General features: G+C 43.8%; 1 protein-coding gene and 1 pseudogene across 1 annotated transcript in view; both read right to left on the reverse strand.

Moving 5' to 3' along the window:
- The window catches only part of LOC136503825 (uncharacterized), a 52,342-nt gene extending 45,036 nt beyond the window's left edge, over positions 1-7,306 (reverse strand). Inside the window, exon 1 of the mRNA XM_066498780.1 lies at positions 6,562-7,306. Within this exon, the coding sequence (XP_066354877.1) occupies positions 6,562-7,306 (745 nt within the window). The remainder of the gene's footprint in view (positions 1-6,561) is intronic.
- Positions 7,307-15,051: 7,745 nt separating this feature from the next.
- Positions 15,052-16,665, reverse strand: LOC136503826 (obtusifoliol 14-alpha demethylase-like; annotated as a pseudogene).
- Positions 16,666-18,542: the final 1,877 nt, after the last annotated feature.

The raw sequence follows: 18,542 nt of genomic DNA on the forward strand, positions 1-18,542 counted from the left end.
TGTATTTAATTAGTATTCATTTTCATATGTTTCACTATGTAATAATAGTTTTTCAATAGATAGTAATGTTTATTAGTACGTTTTATTTTGAAGAGAATGGATGAACCATTGCCTCAAGAGCTTGCAAGTGAAGAAAATATATGTATTATAGATAGTGGAACAACACATACTATCTTGAAGAGTAAAATGCATTTTTCCTATATTACATTGCAAGATGCAATTGTTCATATTATATCTAGAAGTGCTAAATTGATAGAGGGCTCAGGAAGAGCCACAATAATGTTACCTTGTGGGACAAAAGGTAGACATAAACAAAGCACTTTATTCCTCAAAGTCTCAAAGAAATTTGTTGAGCTTTAAAGATACACGCCGAAATGGCTATCATATAGAGACAATGTGTGAGGGTAATGTGGAGTACCTCAACATTACAAAGATATCATCGGCGAAAAAGTATGTGCTGGAGAAATTACCAGAATTACCGTTAGGTTTATACTATATAAGTCTCAAAAAGAATGAGTCATATATGGTGGTGGAACAGAAGTTCAACAACCATAGCAATTTTATTATATGGCATGACCGGCTAGGCCATCCCGGATCTGTAATGATGCGAAAAATTATTAATAGTTCATGTGGGCATAAACTGAAGAACGAAAAGATTCTTCAATTGAATGACTTCCCGTGCATCACATGCGCTCATGGGTAACTGATTGTACGCTCATCACCAGCTAAAATTAGACATGAGTCACTCGCTTTTCTGGAGCGCATACAAGGAGATATATGTGGACCAATTCATCCACCAAGTGGACCATTTAGATATTTTATGGTTTTAATTGATGCATCAACTAGATGGTCATACGTCTCCTTACTATCAACCCACAATGTAGCATTTGTGCGGCTGTTGGCTCGAATAATCAAGTTAAGAGCTCAGTTTCTGGATAATTCGATCAAAACTATACGCTTGGATAATGCCGATGAATTTACATCAAATAGTTTCAATGACTAATGCATGTCGATTGGAATAAGTGTTGAACATCCGGTTGCACATGTTCATACACAGAATGGTCTTGTAGTGTCATTTATTAAACGTCTCCAATTAATAGCGAGACCGTTACTTATGAAGTCAAAACTCCCAATGTCTGCATGGGGACATGCTATTTTGCATGCAACGGCATTAATTCGCATCAGGCCAACAAGTTACCATAGTTCTTCCCCTCTACAGTTGGTTTTTGGCAAAGAGCCAGGTATTTCCCATCTAAGAATTTTTTGATGTGCAGTGTATGTCCCAATTGCTCCACCAAAACACACAAAGATGGGACCCCAAAGAAGGTTGGGAATATATATTGGGTATGAATCCCCATCTATAATAAAGTGTCTTGAACCATCAACGGGAGACATATTTACAACAAGATTTGTTAATTGTCATTTTGATGAATCAAATTTCCCAACAACAGGGGGAGAAAATAAACAGATGAATGGAGAAATAAGCTAGAATGAATTATCATTATCTCATTTTGATCCACGTACAAAACCATGTGAGCAAGAAGTTCAAAGGATAATTCATTTACAAAGTTTAGCAAATAATTTGCCAGATGCTTTTGTAGATTTAAAAAGAGTGACTAAGTCGTATATTCCAGCTACTAATTCTCCTAAAAAAATTAGTGTCCAAGAGGGACAACCATCTACTGCTAATGAGTCAAAGGCTACTATAAAATGTGGTAGACCATTGGGTTCCAAAGATAAAAATCATCAAAAACGAAAGGGAGCAAAGAATCAACATAGTTTCGCTTGTATTCATTTAAATAAAAGTTCCACTTGTTATTGGAGAAAACATGTTTTGCGGAACACACATTCGAATACAAGTGGAAAACCAAGCAAAAGGCGCAAAACAGAAAGCGTAAAGTAGAAATGCGCAACGAGAGAAATGGAGAACCCCACCTTCATGCAACAACCTAGGCCAAGCATCACTGGGGAAGGGTCCAGGCCTACCCAAGAACCGACCACGCAAAGGTGGTCGTGAGGTGGGCCCACCAGGGTACGGGCGCACCCTGGGTGTGGCTACACCCCCGCCGTCGCCTCTCGGGCTCACGCTTCTCCGGTTTCCTATTTTGTTGGCGCCAAACCGACCACACTCCACTATAAAAGAAGGGGTGGAGCTCTCCTTCAACACACAACCATTTGGAGCTACACACCTCACCTCTCTACTTGTACTCTCTTTTAGTTTTAGTAGTAGTATTGTGAGCTAGCAAAGCTATCAAGGAGGGCTTGGCTCCTTGGAAGAAGAGGGAAATCTTGGTATGAATACTATGAAGAGTTCTTTCAAAATCTTGCTCTCATATCATTTATATAGTAGTGCATATGAACTAGGGTATAGTTGTCTTGTTATAATCATTATATATGAACTAGCATATAGTTTGTGTGTTATGATCTTAACATGTTCAACTTTATGCTTAATCATTCATATGACTTGTATGGGTAGAAGTAGAGATAGGGTTGAGGGGATGGTTCGTCGTTCCTTCGAGTTTGCCCATATTCTTGCTTGTCGATCCGTAGGGTCGGAGTCCCGGGGGGATATTTGTAGTTTCCTTGTACATGGGCGTGGTGCTCGGGTGCACGGGAACCTTTGGATTTGACGGTGCCCCCTGGTTGAGGGCTAGGTGACAGGTGGTGACATCCCTATCCATCCCTTGTAATCCCCCACATTCAGGTACTGTGTAAGAGTCTTAAAATCTATCATGCGTTGGCAGACCAGTTCCCGGAGATCTCCCCGCTCATCTCACACTTAGTTCTAACTCTAGTCATATAACTTGTATGATCATTAACTATTCTTTGCACGGCTATATTTGAATATGCCACTCCACATAGGAACATTCTTTTATTCTTTGTTTTTCTTTTATCCTTGAGGTTAGCCCAGATGTGTGTCCACTATCCTTACCTCTGTCATGAATTATGGTCCACTATGCAAGTATGTAATCTTAGCTTGTTCATGCTCATGCTAGACTCTTTACACCTTGCCCTCCTTTGGGAAAATACAAATAATGATACCTTGAATACTTCCAGGTGAAATACTACAATGATAGATCCGTGCGCTTGTGGATATTTTCTGTAATGGTTAAGAACTATCGTAGTTGGTGTTTCTTGGCAGCGTCGCTAAGGTTAACTCAATCTTAGTGATGGTGTTAAGAAATACCAACAGACATTTCTGGCGCCGTTGCCGAGGATGAACTTAAAACCTCCACACTTGGTGATTGCTCTAAGAAATGCCAACACTCTCAAGGAATCATCGAGGCCAAAGATTGTTTGAACAAAGAATTTGAAACAAAGGATCTGGGGAAAACAACGTTTTGACTTGGTTTGAAATAGAACATCTTAAAGATGGAGTTCTTTTCATCAAGCGACTTACACAGAGAAAATACTAAAGCAATCTTACATGGATAAAGCGCATCCATTGAGTACCCTAATGGTTGTTAGATCCCTTAATGTAACCACAGGTCCTTTTCGACCTTCGGAAAGTGATGGTGAAATTCTTTGTCCTGAGGTGCCATATCTAAGTGCTATAGGAGCACTAATGTATCTCTCACGACCTGATATTGCATTTGCTATTAATTTATTAGCAAGATATAGCTCCTGTCCTACTAGAAGAAATTGAAATGGGATAAAACATATACTTCGTTATTTGCAAGGTACGAAGGACATGGGTCTATATTTTTCTAACAAATGCATGGAGGGATTAGTTGGTTTTGCAGATGCAGGATATCTATCTGATCCACACAATGGTCGTTCACAAACGGGATACGTATTTATGTGTGTTGGTGAATCTATTTCATGGTGTTCAATGAAGCAAACTATAGCAGCAACTTCATCTAACCATGTAGAAATTTTGGCTATCCATGAAGCTAGCAGAGAATGTGTCTGGTTGAGAAACATGACACATCATATTCGCAAGGTATGCAATTTATTTTCAGAAAAGGAAGCACCAACAGTTATACATGAAGACAATGCGGCTTGCATAACTCAATTGAAAGATGGGTACATAAAAGGAGATAGAGTGAAACACATCTCGCCAAAGTTTTTCTTCACTCATGATCTTCAAAAGGATGGTATTATAACAGTCCAGCAAATTCGTTCAAGTGAGAATCTAGTAGACTTGTTCACAAAGGCACTCCCTACTTCAGTATTCAAGAAATTGGCACATGGTATTGGATTGCAACGGCTGAAAGACATCAAGTGATGTTGCAATCAGGGGGAGTGAATATGTGTGTACTGTTTTTTTCTTGGCCATGGTTTTTTCCCACTGGGTTTTTCCTTGGTAAGTTTTTAACGAGGCACGCAATTCACCTGTTAATGGACATCCAAGGGGGAGTGTTATGAAATATTAATGTGGATGTCCATAACCCCTATACCATCAAAGCTACAACCTTCTACTTCATCAATGGTGTAACTCTCCTAGCATCAATTCTTATAACTCCATCTTCACATGTATGGCTATATATAGGAGGGCTTATGTATTGGAAAGATGACAACAGAAAAGAGAACAACTCATTTTCTTCCTCTCTAAATTTGTTCTCCACATTCTTACATACATATTCTTGATAGTCAAACTAGCTATTATATAACAAATCCAACATATTTCAATGGAAAGAAAACTATCAAACGCTCATAGAAAACGATGACAGAATTGCTACACATTTGCTTATGTATTATCCTTTCTATATAATACTTAAAAGCTACAATTGATTTTCTGATGACCATGATATCTATAATATAAGTTAATGTCCTGTTATGTCTGTATAGAATTAAAATACAATTCTAATTGATTGTTTCGTAGTAGTGTGCTAAACTGGTCAAGCGGTAGAGCTGCAGCTTTGCTCAGGATCGGCGTGAGGCTACAGAAGAAGAGACATCTAGGCTCTTAGTCATAGGTTTTCTTAACAATTCCAACTGGCTTCCAATTCCAGTACATACTTGGTGGTACCACGCGTTGGTACGGCATCTTTAGAATATTATTACAGAAATACGAATTTAAAAAGTGTGTGTAACAATATAATTGAAACTCACTCAAGTCATATAAGAACAAATATTCATTAGATGAATACATGGTTGGACAAAAAAGTTAAATGGATGATTATCAACCAATATTCCTTAGATGACTGATTTACCTATAGAGCTATACAAAACTGCTGTTTTATAGAATCCCTAGCGCCAAGATGTTGCTGTCCTTTCCAACAAGAAGTATGAACATTCATTTCGTGGTTTCTTATAGCGCCACATCATGTAAAGAGACTGTTGACAAATGAGTAAGGGCCTCCGACATACAATGTCACTCTGATTTTATATGCTAGTTGTAGCATTTAATGGTTGCGCATTGTGCTATAGAACAAATTGATCACAGTGAGGTTCCATTTTTGTTTTCCAAGCCATAGGATAAAGCAATTTGGTCAGAATGGCTTTGAGTTCATTCTTGGGGCATACTTAATTGTCTATATCCTGTTTCATTGAGGCATAGTATGATGTGATTTGGACACATATACTAGAAGTAGCTGACTTTTGTGTGCAAATCTGTTCGGTTGGCTGGTTCGTATCGTTGCTGGTTCGTGAAGAAGTACTGCTGGCTGATTTGTGTGAGAGAAAAATACTATTTCGGCTGAAAATTTACGATCGTTTACGACAAGCCACAACCAAACGAACAGGCTGATATAGGTTTCCTTAACAAAGCCACGCACAATGCGACGCAGGTCTATCACTGCCGGATTTTAAAATTAACTGGCAGTAATAGATAGCTATCACTGCTGCTTGGTAATGAAAATTGACAGTAATAGATATCGCTGCCAGGTTGTATAAACATCTAGCACTGATTGCCCCTTCCCCGATCTGAAATTTTAATTCATCTACGCTACTATTGCACTATCATTTTCGTTGACCCACCCTCACAAAACGTCTCCACTAAGAAGCCACCATCCATCCAACAAAAAAAGTGTACCTAGAAAAACAATATCTTAGAAACGAACTGTCCAGATTGATGGTAAATCTTCTCTCTCCTTACTGAAATCGAATGGTCAGAATGGTGTGTATCATCCCTCCCATCTCTCACGCCCATGTCCTGCCCCCACGCCCCACTCCCCGTAGTCATGGCCGGTTCAATTCGATCCCTGTGTTGTCTTTGTTTTTTTCGTCTATTTTCGCTCGAGCGACCGCGGAACCACGATCCACCTCGCCGACGCCCTCCTCTCCCCCACGCGCCGATGGCCCCCAGGTCGCGCGTGTCCAGGACACCAAGTGAGCCACATTAACAAGATGGGAATCGACAAGAATAAACAAGAATCACATAATTAAAATCTAATTAGGGTGCTCAACTCACTACGGGATACAGGAGCTTTGCCGAGTGCCAGGGGCACTCGGCAAACCATTTACCGAGTGTTACACTCGGCAAACGACACTCGGGAAACCATTTAACGGCAAACGCTGTATGCCGAGTGTTTTTTGTCGGGCACTCGGCAAAGACTTTGCCGAGTGCCCCAAAAACACTCGGCAAACATTTTTTGAAAAAAATAAAAAAACAAGCACCAGCCACGGGCCGCCACCACCGGCAGCCACCACCACCGGCCGCCGCCACCACCACCACCGCCTGCTCCGCCACCGCCACCACCACCAAGGCCACCTCCTGCTCCGCCAGCACCACCACCGCTACCACCAAGCCTGCCTCCTCTGCCTGCTCCGCCACCACCACCGCCGCCACCTCCTGCTCCGCCAGCACCACCACCGCCACCACCAAGCCCGCCTCCTCTGCCTGCTCCACCACCACCACCAAGGCCACCTCCTGCTCCGCCACCACCACCCATGCCGCCACCGCCCATGCCACCACCGCCACCCATGCCTCCGACTCCATCCATGCCACCACCTCCACCACCACCCATGCCGCGGCGCCGGATCCGGAGGGAGGAGGGAGGGAGGGAGGCGATGGGGCTAGATTCGGAGGGGAGGGGCGGCGCGGCGGTCGGATTCGGGGAGAGAGAGGGGGCGGCGCGGTAGCCGGATCCGGGGAGAAAGAGGGGGCGGCGGGGAAGGAGAGGGAGGGGCTGGCCGCCGGGGAAGCGAGGGCGGCGCCGGGGAAGAGAGGGAGGGGAGGGGGCGGCCGCCGGCGCGAGGAGGGGAGGGGCCTGCCGCCGGCGGGATCTGGGGAGGGAGCGAGCTGGGGCGAAGGGAGGGGAGGGAGTGAGCTGGGGCGAGAGGGAGAGGAGGGTGGGAACGGGAGGCGATGTGGGAACGGGAGGGGATTTTTTATGCGGCGTGTTTTTTTTTTGTTTTTCATCTTTCTCGAGTGTTTCTTTTTGACACTCGGCAAACCCGTCTTTGCCGAGTATTTATTCTTGACACTCGGCAAACCCCCCTCTTTGCCGAGTGTTTTTTTTGACACTTGGCAAACTGCCTATTTGCCGAGGGTTTTTGTTTTGCCGAGTGTTTTTAGCACAACACTCGGCAAAGAATTTGTTTGCTGAGTGCCCGAGGACATGCACTCGGCAAACATAAAAACACTCAGCAAATTTGAGGTTTCCGGTAGTGACTTGATAGGCATCGAAAATAATTGAAAATATAATTGATTTTGCTTCCCTTATTTTCTGAATGATGATTGGTGAGTGAGGAAGATCATGGACTTTTCTCGGATGGCTGCATGTACCGCGGCCGCCGCCAACCTGCGCGGCTGCAGGGGGCCATCATCGGCTTCTCTGCAGTGGCCTGATTTTCTGCACTGGAGACTGGAATCGGAATTCGATATTCAAGGGGTGCAAGCGTGCAACCATGCATGGAGATGCAGAGAGATGTGTAGTTGGAATCTAGAGATGGCTTCTCTGCGGCTGCAAGTGTAGCAAAATGACTACAGCGTGGGTGCGATGCTTTGGATTTGGGGGGTGCAAATGAGGTGGAAAATCAGGATTAACAACTGATTTTCACTTTTTCCTGGGTGCGGCTGCACCCACGAGTGACAATATGGATCCGCCCAGCTTCGCTCTGATGGTAAGGGATGACACTGTTGGTGAACGGGTGCGCAATTCTGGCGGTGACCTGTGTTGCAGGTGCGCTAAGTGGGACCCCCTCTCGTTTCCAAGCCACTGAGGTGAATAAAAAGTACTTAATTCTGCTTTTGACGTTTGGTATTTTGGTGGTACGTCAATTTCAGATTTGAACTACTGGATTCAGGTTCTTCGCCGAGTGCCTGAGGCACTCAGTAAAGATCAAATTGCATTCGGTAAAGTCTTTGCCAAGTGCGGCACTCGGCAAAGAACACACGGCAAAAAATTAATCGGCAAAACCCTCATTGCTGAGTGTCTTTTATCGGGCACTCGGCAAAGGCTTTGCCGAGAGCCCCGAGGGCACTCGGCAAAGAAAAGCGACCGTCACGGCGCCGACCCTATTGGCGGTCGCTTTGCCGAGTGCCAACCCTGCAGGCACTCGGCAAAGATTTTTTATTTTTTTAAAAAAATTTCTTTGCCGAGTACCCTCTATCCTACCCTTAGCAAAGATGTTTTATTTTTTTTTTCTAAAAATTCTTTGCCGAGTGCCCTTTGGCCAGCGCTCAGCAAAGTTTGATTTTTTTAAATTCTTTGCCGAGTACCATGGTCATGGCACTCGGCAAAGCTGGAAAAATGGTTTTTCGAGCGCCCATTTTTCTAGCTTTACCGAGTGCTGTGACCATGGCATTCGGCAACGGGGTCCTTTGCCGAGTGCAGCACTCGCAAAGTGAACCAAAACGGCAATTTTTAATTTTTTTACATTCCATCATGACAAATACATTCATACAAATATATATCACATATATATCTCATTCATCACATATATATCTCATCCATCACATATATATCTCATCCATCCACACATCCATCCGCACATATCACATCCATCACAATATATATCACATATACAATAATAAGTGCTCAAGTCCATCCAAATAAATCCACAAGTCCATCGTAAGTCCATCAAAGTCCACAAGTGCATCACAAGTATATCACAAGTCCATCACCAAGTGAACAACAAATGAAAAAAATACAACGTGCACTCATCTCGGGCACTACGACTGTGGTGAAGGCCCAGCTCCATCATTCGGAGGTGCATGAGGTGGATTATTCGAACCACCGTCAGATGGAGACTGCACAAAGGAGAAAAGATTGCATGTGAGACAAGATTATTTGGATAGCTAATCTAGGAAGGTAGAGTCCATACAAGCAAAGCACAAGCGAAAGTAAAACTTTCATACTCACAGGAGTAGTTGCAGCTGCAGGACGCGGAGGCGGAGGTGGAACCAATAGCCCAGCTGGTAGAGAGAAGCCCACACGTTGCCCAAGCCCTTGTAGGAACTCCGTAATGTCCGTCAGCCTCTGCGCCTGGGCCTGCCTCTCAGCCCTCTCGGCCTCCAGCTGGGCCGCCATCCTCTACTGCCCGGCCTCCAGCTCCTGACGTTGCCTCATTTCTTGTTCCAGCCGGGCCTACAATATTTCACTCCAATGTTTCAGTAATGCAAAGCTAATTAAGGTGTGTAAAGATCAATGTATGATGAGTAAAACAGGAATAGCCTCGAGTGTGTCGACCCGGTGCTGTTGCAGCGGTCTGCCGTGTGAGAATGGCGGGCTCTTGCTCGTGCTTCGTGCTCGGATCTGGGAGAGAGAGGGAGTAGGAGGTCGTGTCGATGACGCCGTCGCCAAGCCAGAACCACCCATGCTTCGTGCCTTGCCCCGCCCTCATGATGGCCTCTCCATCGAAGTCCTAGGTGCTCGGATCATGGTTCTGGCCCATGGAGCGACCTCGCCACCTCAGTGTACTCACTGATGCGGGAGTGGACGCTCGAGTTCGTGTATGCCTTGGGTGGGTCCTCTAGGTTGAAGGAGACGTCGGACGTCGCCTTGCCCTTGTGGGCCATACACCATGCTTGGAAGTCCGAGCAAGCCTGGCCACTATATGACGCCGACTGCGAGAAAGACAACATGATGATTAGAAATTAGGCAAAACTGAGCGTCACAATAGATAAATGAATTCGCGTACCCATGCTTGTTTGTATCCGGCGAGGCTGCAGCTGCCTTGATGGTGTGCTGGACCTTGCATCTGCAAACGACGGTCCTGGGCATCCCTGTGCATCTTGAGGTACTCCTCCGTGAACCACCTCTCCACCATCATCGCCCAGCACTCGGGATACGCTTGGCACCACCAGGAATCATCTACACGTCATCAAGTATTGGACATATAAGAAGATCAAATTAAATCAACTTAATCTTAAAATGAATCAATATTGATGTTCTTCATTTACCTCAAGGTACTGCTCCCGGGTCAGCTGCATCTCTCTTGCATCTTTCTTGGTTTTCCTCTCTCCAAGCTTCGACCCGTAGTAAGTTACGATGGCCTGGATGCGCACCTCGTGATGCATGTCGGTGATGAGTTTTTTTTACAGGCTTTGGTAGTCACCTGCTCCGCCCTGGCCTCAAATCCCTCCTCGCATCTGTAATAAGTCTGCATACAAAAGCGATGTATCCATTCATTATTTCAAGAAAAGTCCAATGAATGCGATGTATTGAGCAATGTTGTGCGAGTGAGACTTTCACCCACGCTGCCTTGTTGGGGTACTCCGCATCGAGGGCGACAGCGTAGTGGTCAAACGAGTAGGATGGCTCCGTCTTCGATGCGTACGTGACAATGCCAGGGAAGTGTTGCCTGCACAAAAGACCCAGGATGCCGTTGACTAGCCGTGCGCTACCACCCGACACAACCACCCAGTTCCTGCACAAGTGATTAAGAAAAATTATTAGTTTTTTTCATCATATCATATGAAGTAGTGGTGATAACATATAAAGTTACTTACTTTTGCCTTTCGGGGCGAATCACTGGACGTTGGTGAGGAAGCGGAACCTGTGGGAGGCTCGCGGGACCTCGCAAGTAGACACTCGAAGAGGAGTCGGAAGAAGTGGAAACCCGTGCCTGCCACCATCGCACTCGTCGTCCTTGTGCGGCCCCTCCTCCTCCAGCTCCTCCTCACGTGGCGTGGGAGGAGGCGGCCCCCTCCTGCGGCTGGCGGTCCTCCTCCTCCTCCTGTCCGATCCCTCCGCCGCCCCTCCGCCTCCTCCTGCAGCCGGCGTGGTCTTTGGTAAAACGAGTTCATGGACCTATGACGGTCGCCCGCCATCTTTGTTCAACCACCTGCAATAAAAAAGAAAAACAAGACGTAATTAGAAATAGGTGCAAAAATGAACAAAACATAAGTAGCTCCTTGGCACAAAGCTAGCGGAATAAGTAGCTCAACTCTGCCAGCACTTGTTTAGATGCAGCGCTCCTTGGAAATTTTTATAAGGTTTTACGTCGTCCCGTCCCGTGTGCAAGGTCTGTTTAGATGCAGCGCTGCCAGGCAAATGCATCCTGGCGCCAGCGTCAAAATCGGACACCTGGGATGGATGCCTGGACACAAAGCTCCCATACAAACAGGCCCTAATTTTGTTTATGTTGTGATGGGCTCAATGTTGCTTATGAAAACAAGTAGTAAGATTTTTTAGAATGAGTTACATATATATATATATATATATATATATATATATATATATATATATATATATATATATATATATATATATATATATATATATATATGAGAACCGTTAAAATTTTAATTAGTTTCTTCAGTTGTTGTAGCTCATCGCTTGATACAATGTGCAAGAACTGTAACACATAAGAAAAAGTCTGCCAATGAAAACATGGCTAGTGAGAAAAATGGTATATATATATTTGCCTTTACTTGGTTTTGTTTTTTTGTATGATGTTTAGCTAGATGTTCATTCATATTCATATCCTCGCAAAAAAATAATGTTCATTCATATAATTTGACAAGTCATAATGAAATAGAAAGATTTGATTGAAATGCTTGAACTAACCATAGGGAAAGTTAACCCCATTCCAGTACAATAAGTGCTCATTAATTTTGAAGAAGACCCATCGTGCTATCTTCTCTATTAATATTCAAAGAATCTTGGATATTAACTATGTTATATCACTAAAAATGAGTTCACACTTTTTTATTTAGCATTTTTCCTTTTCTCCGACATATCTATGGCTTGACACTGTTTCTAGATGGGGTAGATACATCTGTTTTTTTTCACAAATAATCGGTCATTTTTCTTCTTCTCTAACATTGTAAGGCTTCTCAGTACTTCTAGATGGTAGGTAGATACTTATCTGCTTTTTCCACAAAATAGTCGGTGAAACGAGAGATTATTTGGACAAACTCTAGGTAAATGACCAGCCTTAGATCCAAGGAAATTGTGCATGGAGAGACATGTAATTGAAACTTATCTATTCTAGAAGAGAGCACATGAAAAATACAGTGAGACATTCGCATAAAGAAAGGGTACAGAAGCATACAACTATACATTGAGAACCTAAATTAGTTGTTATCAACATATTATAGAGTCAACTATACACCAGATTAATTAAACTGTATATGATCATATCAACTAATAACTAATCCGTCCGTCCGAAAAAAAGCAAGACACACTACAGGATTTATAGGACATGTTAGTGGTCAAGCAAAATGAATCAAAGGATCAGACCAGAGCGGGCGGGCAGGAGAGGAAAAGAAGAGAGAAGGACAGAACGAGAGGAGCGGGTGAGGGGCGGAAGAAGAAGAGATGAAGAAGGAAGAGGAAGAAGGAAGAAGAAGGAGAGGAAGAAGGCGAAGAAGGAGAAGAGAAGAGAGAAAAGAAGAATAATAAATAAGGCAGGGGCAGCGATGGCAGGGCGCGGCGCGGGCGGGTGCATGTGTGCGGTGTGTGTGGGCCGGCTGGGCCGGGAGGTTAAATCCCCCCTATGCCGAGTGCCCCCGATCTGGCACTCGGCAAAGTTTTTTTAATTTTTTAATTCTTTGCCGAGTACCACCTGGCCTGGCACTCGGCAAAGGTTTTTTTTAAAAAAATCTTTGCCGAGTGCCCCCGGACTGGCACTCGATAAAGAGGGGTTTTTAATTTTTTTAAAATCTTTGCCGAGCGAGTCATACGTCCTGGCACTCGGCAAATCGGTGATTCGCCGAGTGTCATTTTTAACACTCGGCAAACCATATTTTTTTCACTTTTGACCTCTAAACTTTTTCTACAGTCCTCATACAATACCTGGTACTCCATGTTCCCATGTGGCACATTTCTCGGACTTTTTCTATATTTCTTTAATTTATTTCATTTAATTGAATTTTCTTGAATAATTCAAATTATAACTGCTAGTCATTCGAATAATGAAAAAAATGAATGGAAAAAATGATATTCATGTTATTTAGTATAATGTGAGCCGTATCCAGGACCAGACCACCAATTTCGAACATCTTATTCACGAAACATGACCACGAACTTGCGGTCGAGTTGTTTTTAAATTCTATAAAAGCAAACAAAGTCAAAAAATCATGAAACTTGTCAAGATGTCATGATATCATATATGGAGGCTGTGATAAAATTTTGAGAAGGTTTCGCGTAAGTTGTCACGTACGATGCTTGCAAACCGAAAGAATCTCCGAAGAAGTTTTATGATTTCGTGAAGAGGTCGACGAGGTGGTAAGCATAGTACATGACAACAGTGCACGAAATCTTCTAAAATTTTTATCATAGCCTCCACATACGATATCACGACATCTCAACAAGTTTCATGATTTTCGGACTTCGTTTGCTTTTTATAGAATTTAAAAATACTTCGCACGCAAGTTCGCGGTCATGTTTTGTGAACAAGATGTCCGAAATTTCGGGTCCGTTCTTGGTACGACCTCACACTACACTCAGTAACATGACTATCATTTTTTGAATCATTAAATTCCCATTATTCGTACCATGTGCAGTTCAAATTTATATTTTCAAAAAATTCAAGTAAACGAAATAAAGTAACTAAATATATCAAAAAGCCACAAAAAATCCCCAAATTCTAACGAGGAGTTCCTGGTACATTAAAAGGGCTGCACAAAAAATTTGGAGGCCAAAAATAAAAAAAAACTTTGCCGAGCGCCGGGGCATGGCACTCGGCAAAGGGGGTCTTTGCCGAGTGCCAACAATAACGCGCTCGGCAAACAGGGTTTTTTAATTTTTTTTAGAAATTTTCTCTTTGCCGAGTGCCTTCACAAGGGCACTCGACAAAGGTATTTTAAAAAAATATATATAATTTTTTAATTCCTCCCTTTGCCAAGTGCCGAAGCTGTTAGGCTCTCGGCAAAGACATTTCAAAAAAAAAATATTGAATCTTTGCCGAGCGCCGTGTCAGGGGCACTCGGCAAAGTATTTTCCAAAAAAAAAATCTTTGCCGAGTGTCTAACAGCAGGCACTCGGCAAAGAAAGACGTGGCCGAACACCGTTATGCGGGGCAGCCTATGCTGAGTGCCTGCGCTTTTGCCGAGAGCCTAACACTTGGTAAAGAAGTCCTTTGCCGAGTGCCTTTTTTTGCCGAGTGCCCAGCACTCGGCAAATGATTCTTTGCCGAGTGCGGCACTCGGCAAAGAAGGTCTTTGTCGAGTGCCTGATTTTTGACACTCGGCAAAGCAGTTTGCACTCGGCAAAGGCCCTGTTTCCAGTAGGATGTGATTGTCTTTTCGTCTCGTGTTCCTAGACAGTTGCAAAGGAAGACAAATTGCTACATGCATGTATGGATGGATATATAAAACTGCAAGCTTATGATCAAACGATGAAGAATAATTGTGGTGATGTCGCTCGTTATGAAATTAGCTTCATAGTAATAAATGATTTTTGTGGCCTTCATTTATATAGGTTATATAGACACGTCGACCGCTGTCGATTTACAGTAGGAAAACGTGACCAATTTAACACATTGTATTAGAATTTAGAACACTTGATACATAAGGCACAGGCCAAAACCATATTATAACTCACATATAACTCAATGAGCCAGAATGTTATAACATTTGCACACATCACTACTTACTATTTGTATCTATCCCTCTTATACATATACAGACATGGAGAGATGCAGAAGATGATGATACAGAAGCAAAGCAAGCAGGTGCTAGTAGCTAGGCAGCTGCCACCCTCCTATAAGCCACCATTACTTTTCCTTTGGGGATGCCACTAGCTTGCTCCAGTCTGTCTCAGGGAAAGGAGACTCCAAGTTGAGCTCAAAATTTCTAAGCAAATAGCTCCATATCACCTTGATTTGCATATACCCAAATGCTTCCCCGACACAGCTATGCCTTCCACCACCAAACCCTGTGAAAGAGAACTTGCCACCAACTTTGTCTTCCTCTCTATTCAGACTAAACCTGTCCGGTCATACACACCAGGGTCCTTGTAGATGTAGGGCAGGTAGTTGTTGAACAGTGCAGGGCTTACAAGCGTGTGCCCTCCCGGAATCTCATACTCAGCGCCGTCTTTGGTGCGCAGCGTGAAGCTCTTGTGCACCTTGCGAAGAAACACCGGTAACAAAGGGTGCATACGCAGGGCTTCCTTGATGCAATGGCGCAGGACATTCATCTGTAGCAGCGCGTTGTAGTCTATCCGGTCCCCATGTCCTAGTGATCTCCTTTTGCTCCTCAATGGCTGCTGTCAGCCACTTGCCATTGGTGAGCAGGCGAGCTCCGGTCCAGGTGCTAGTGACGGAGGTGGTGTGCTTTCCAAGAAAGAGCAGCATGATGGCGAGGCCAGTGACCTCCGCTTCGGTTGTGGGGCGGCCGTCCTTATACCTAGAATCTATTAAATTCTGTAGAACATCCCCTTCGGTCCGGTTTGAGCTCTTGCGTGATCTCATGACCTCAGTGAATAGCTTTGAGAGCTTGGCCCGTGCTCTGTCACGCCGGCGGTTCGTCGGAGTTGGGGCGTAAGGGAACAAGACGCTGGCTAGACTCATGCCGCCGTTGAGCTCTCGAAACAACGTGTGGACCTCGTCAAACATGTTCTCCCGGATCTCCCTCCCAAGAAGGCATCGGCTTGAGATTAACATGAGTAGTTGCTCAAACTCATGTTTTAAATCAACTACACCCTGCTGGCCCCATGTTGCAAAGTAATCCTGTACACGTCATCGTTCATTCAAAAATTAATTAACAACAACTCTGTCGTCGTCAGTTTAGATTAATTATTAATGCCTCTTTCATTTCATGTAGCTATTATGTAGAAGCAACAAATTAACATGTACGAGTAGTAAAAAAAAGAGCTAGTTAGGTAGGGATACATGCATACTGACCTCTACTTCATGAAGCATTGGATCCATGTAACTTCGTAGCTTTGAAAGTTTCAGTGCATCATTGTGGAACCGCATCTGCTCATTGCGGGTGGCGAGATCTACGCCAAAGCCAACCTCTTTGCCAATCATGGGCACAATGAAATCCAGCGTATTACCATGACTAATCTCTGACTCTAACCCTTGAAAAAAATGATCCAAGACCTCAGGCCCAACTAAGAATGTTATGTTCACTCTGAAGAATCTTAAAGTGAACACACTCCCCAACGCTCTATATTGGTCATGAACCATTGCTTGCAGACCCTTGGTAAGGCCAACATGCACAAGTTTTATTAGAGAAGCACCATTCACAACTGGTGGACGAGCCCTATTACATACTGGCTGAAACGTAGCCTTTCTTCCGGTTACAATAATCTTGGTCACTACTTCGGTGATGAAAATAACAACTACGGTAGTAACCCATATGGCAATATTTGTCAAATCCATGCTGCTATAACAAATAGTGGTGGAGCCAAATACACTGCAGCTTGGCAAAAGGATATGCTGCAAGAATAATATGAAAAAATGCGTTGGAATTGACATCAAACCATCTTGAAAGTATATTGGACATGAATAGTGAAATAATAAAGCAAATATATATAGGGAAATAGGTATTTAATTTGCTAGGAAGCCACATAAAGATATTATATATATACATATGGATCAAATCGTTAGGGTTCAGTTTTTGGAAAACTGTCAGGTATGCACTAGGAGTCTCTCATCAATGACTAAGGTTATTGCATCAGTAATATCAAAGGCAAATATGACATCTTTTGCGAAAAAGGCAAATATGACATTAAATACTTAGCTTCCAACCAGTATTTTTCTTTTGGTGTAGGAAATCGGGTACCTTTTTGAGATAAAGTTTAAATGCTGGATCGCATGGAGGAAGTATGGAGCAAAGAGTTTCTTGTAGTTGCTTCATCAATATCATGATTTGTTAGCTCAACCTTTCTAAGGAACTCAGAGAGACGGAACATACATGCATACGTTTCGTAGGGAATGAATGTGCCGGTTATGAGAACGTGTGCATTAATACTATATTGAGATAAAAATTCCCATAAGAAAATAAAGAGAAGACTAGAACTCCAGTTATACCTTCAATTGATTCAAAGGAGTTCTCTCAGCGCTGGGTGATGATGTGAAGCAATGATGACGACCAAGGGAAAAGAATCAATCTGGAGTTTTGAACTGCAATCCCACATATGTTTCCTAGACCCTCTAAACTGAAGGTTTGTTGCTGCTGTTAGTGTTAACATCTGACTTATATATAGAGAGAGGGATGAGCTAGTCACTGAAATAAACTACAGACAACTCAGGTGTGTATATAAATAAACCGACAGGCCCAATTATTTGAGAGTTGTATATAAAAAGCTGGGTAGTAAAAAATGGTGGTTGCACCTTCTGCCACCTCGTTAACTACTAGCTACCAATTGGAATCTGTCCTTGCATGAAAGGAATATTAGTTGAGTTTCTTTATTAGCTGATTATGTGTAACACCCTAAAATTTACACTTTATTAAATAGAGTTAAAATAGATTTTATTTATGCTTTGTTATACACATTAAAACATAGACAAAATAATAGTTCTCTTTAAATTAAAATCAACTATAAGGTTAGCAACTTGTTTTTGCATTTCATGCAGCTGCATTTGTTTTTGTATTGCTTTGGTGCGGAGTAATTCAAAACCCAGTTGAATTCTCCTTTGTTTGAGTGTTAAAAAAAAATGAAAAGCCTTTTTTCCCTCCTCCCTTTTTCTTCTTTCTGGCCCGCAGCAGAAGCAGCCCGGCCCAGCTCTACTTCCTCCTCCTTCTGGCCCAGGCTTGTGAGGCCAGCTCCCCACCCACACGCACAGGCCCAGGGCAAGCGGCCAGGTAGCCAGCAGCGCCCCTTCCCGGTGTGCTCCCTCTCTGCCACACCGACTCCGCGCTCTCGTCCAATGATGTGTGGGGCCCACACGTCATACCTGTCACCCACCTTGGGCTCTCTCCTCCCTATCCTCTACGCATGATCGCGTTCCCGAGTGACCCAGCCCTACCAACGTGGATCGAGCCAGCGCGCAGACCAAGCGCCCACATCCTCCGTGCCACCCTTGCCAAGCCGCAGCCACTCCCTTTCCCCGGTCTCCCGCCCGCCAGATCATGACCGCCATGGCCGGCATGCCAAGCTTGAGACCCGGCCTCTTCCCTCTCTCCACCCCTCCTCTGCTACTCCAGTGGCCTAGAAAAACCTCGCGCACTCTTTTCCTCATCTAGCAGCGCCGCAACAAGCCCTTGCCGAGTTTCACCCTTCTGCTATTGATCTCCTAGTAGAAGGCACCCTGAG

Source organism: Miscanthus floridulus, chromosome 14 (genome assembly GCF_019320115.1).
Source record: "Miscanthus floridulus cultivar M001 chromosome 14, ASM1932011v1, whole genome shotgun sequence".
NCBI lineage: Eukaryota > Viridiplantae > Streptophyta > Magnoliopsida > Poales > Poaceae > Miscanthus > Miscanthus floridulus.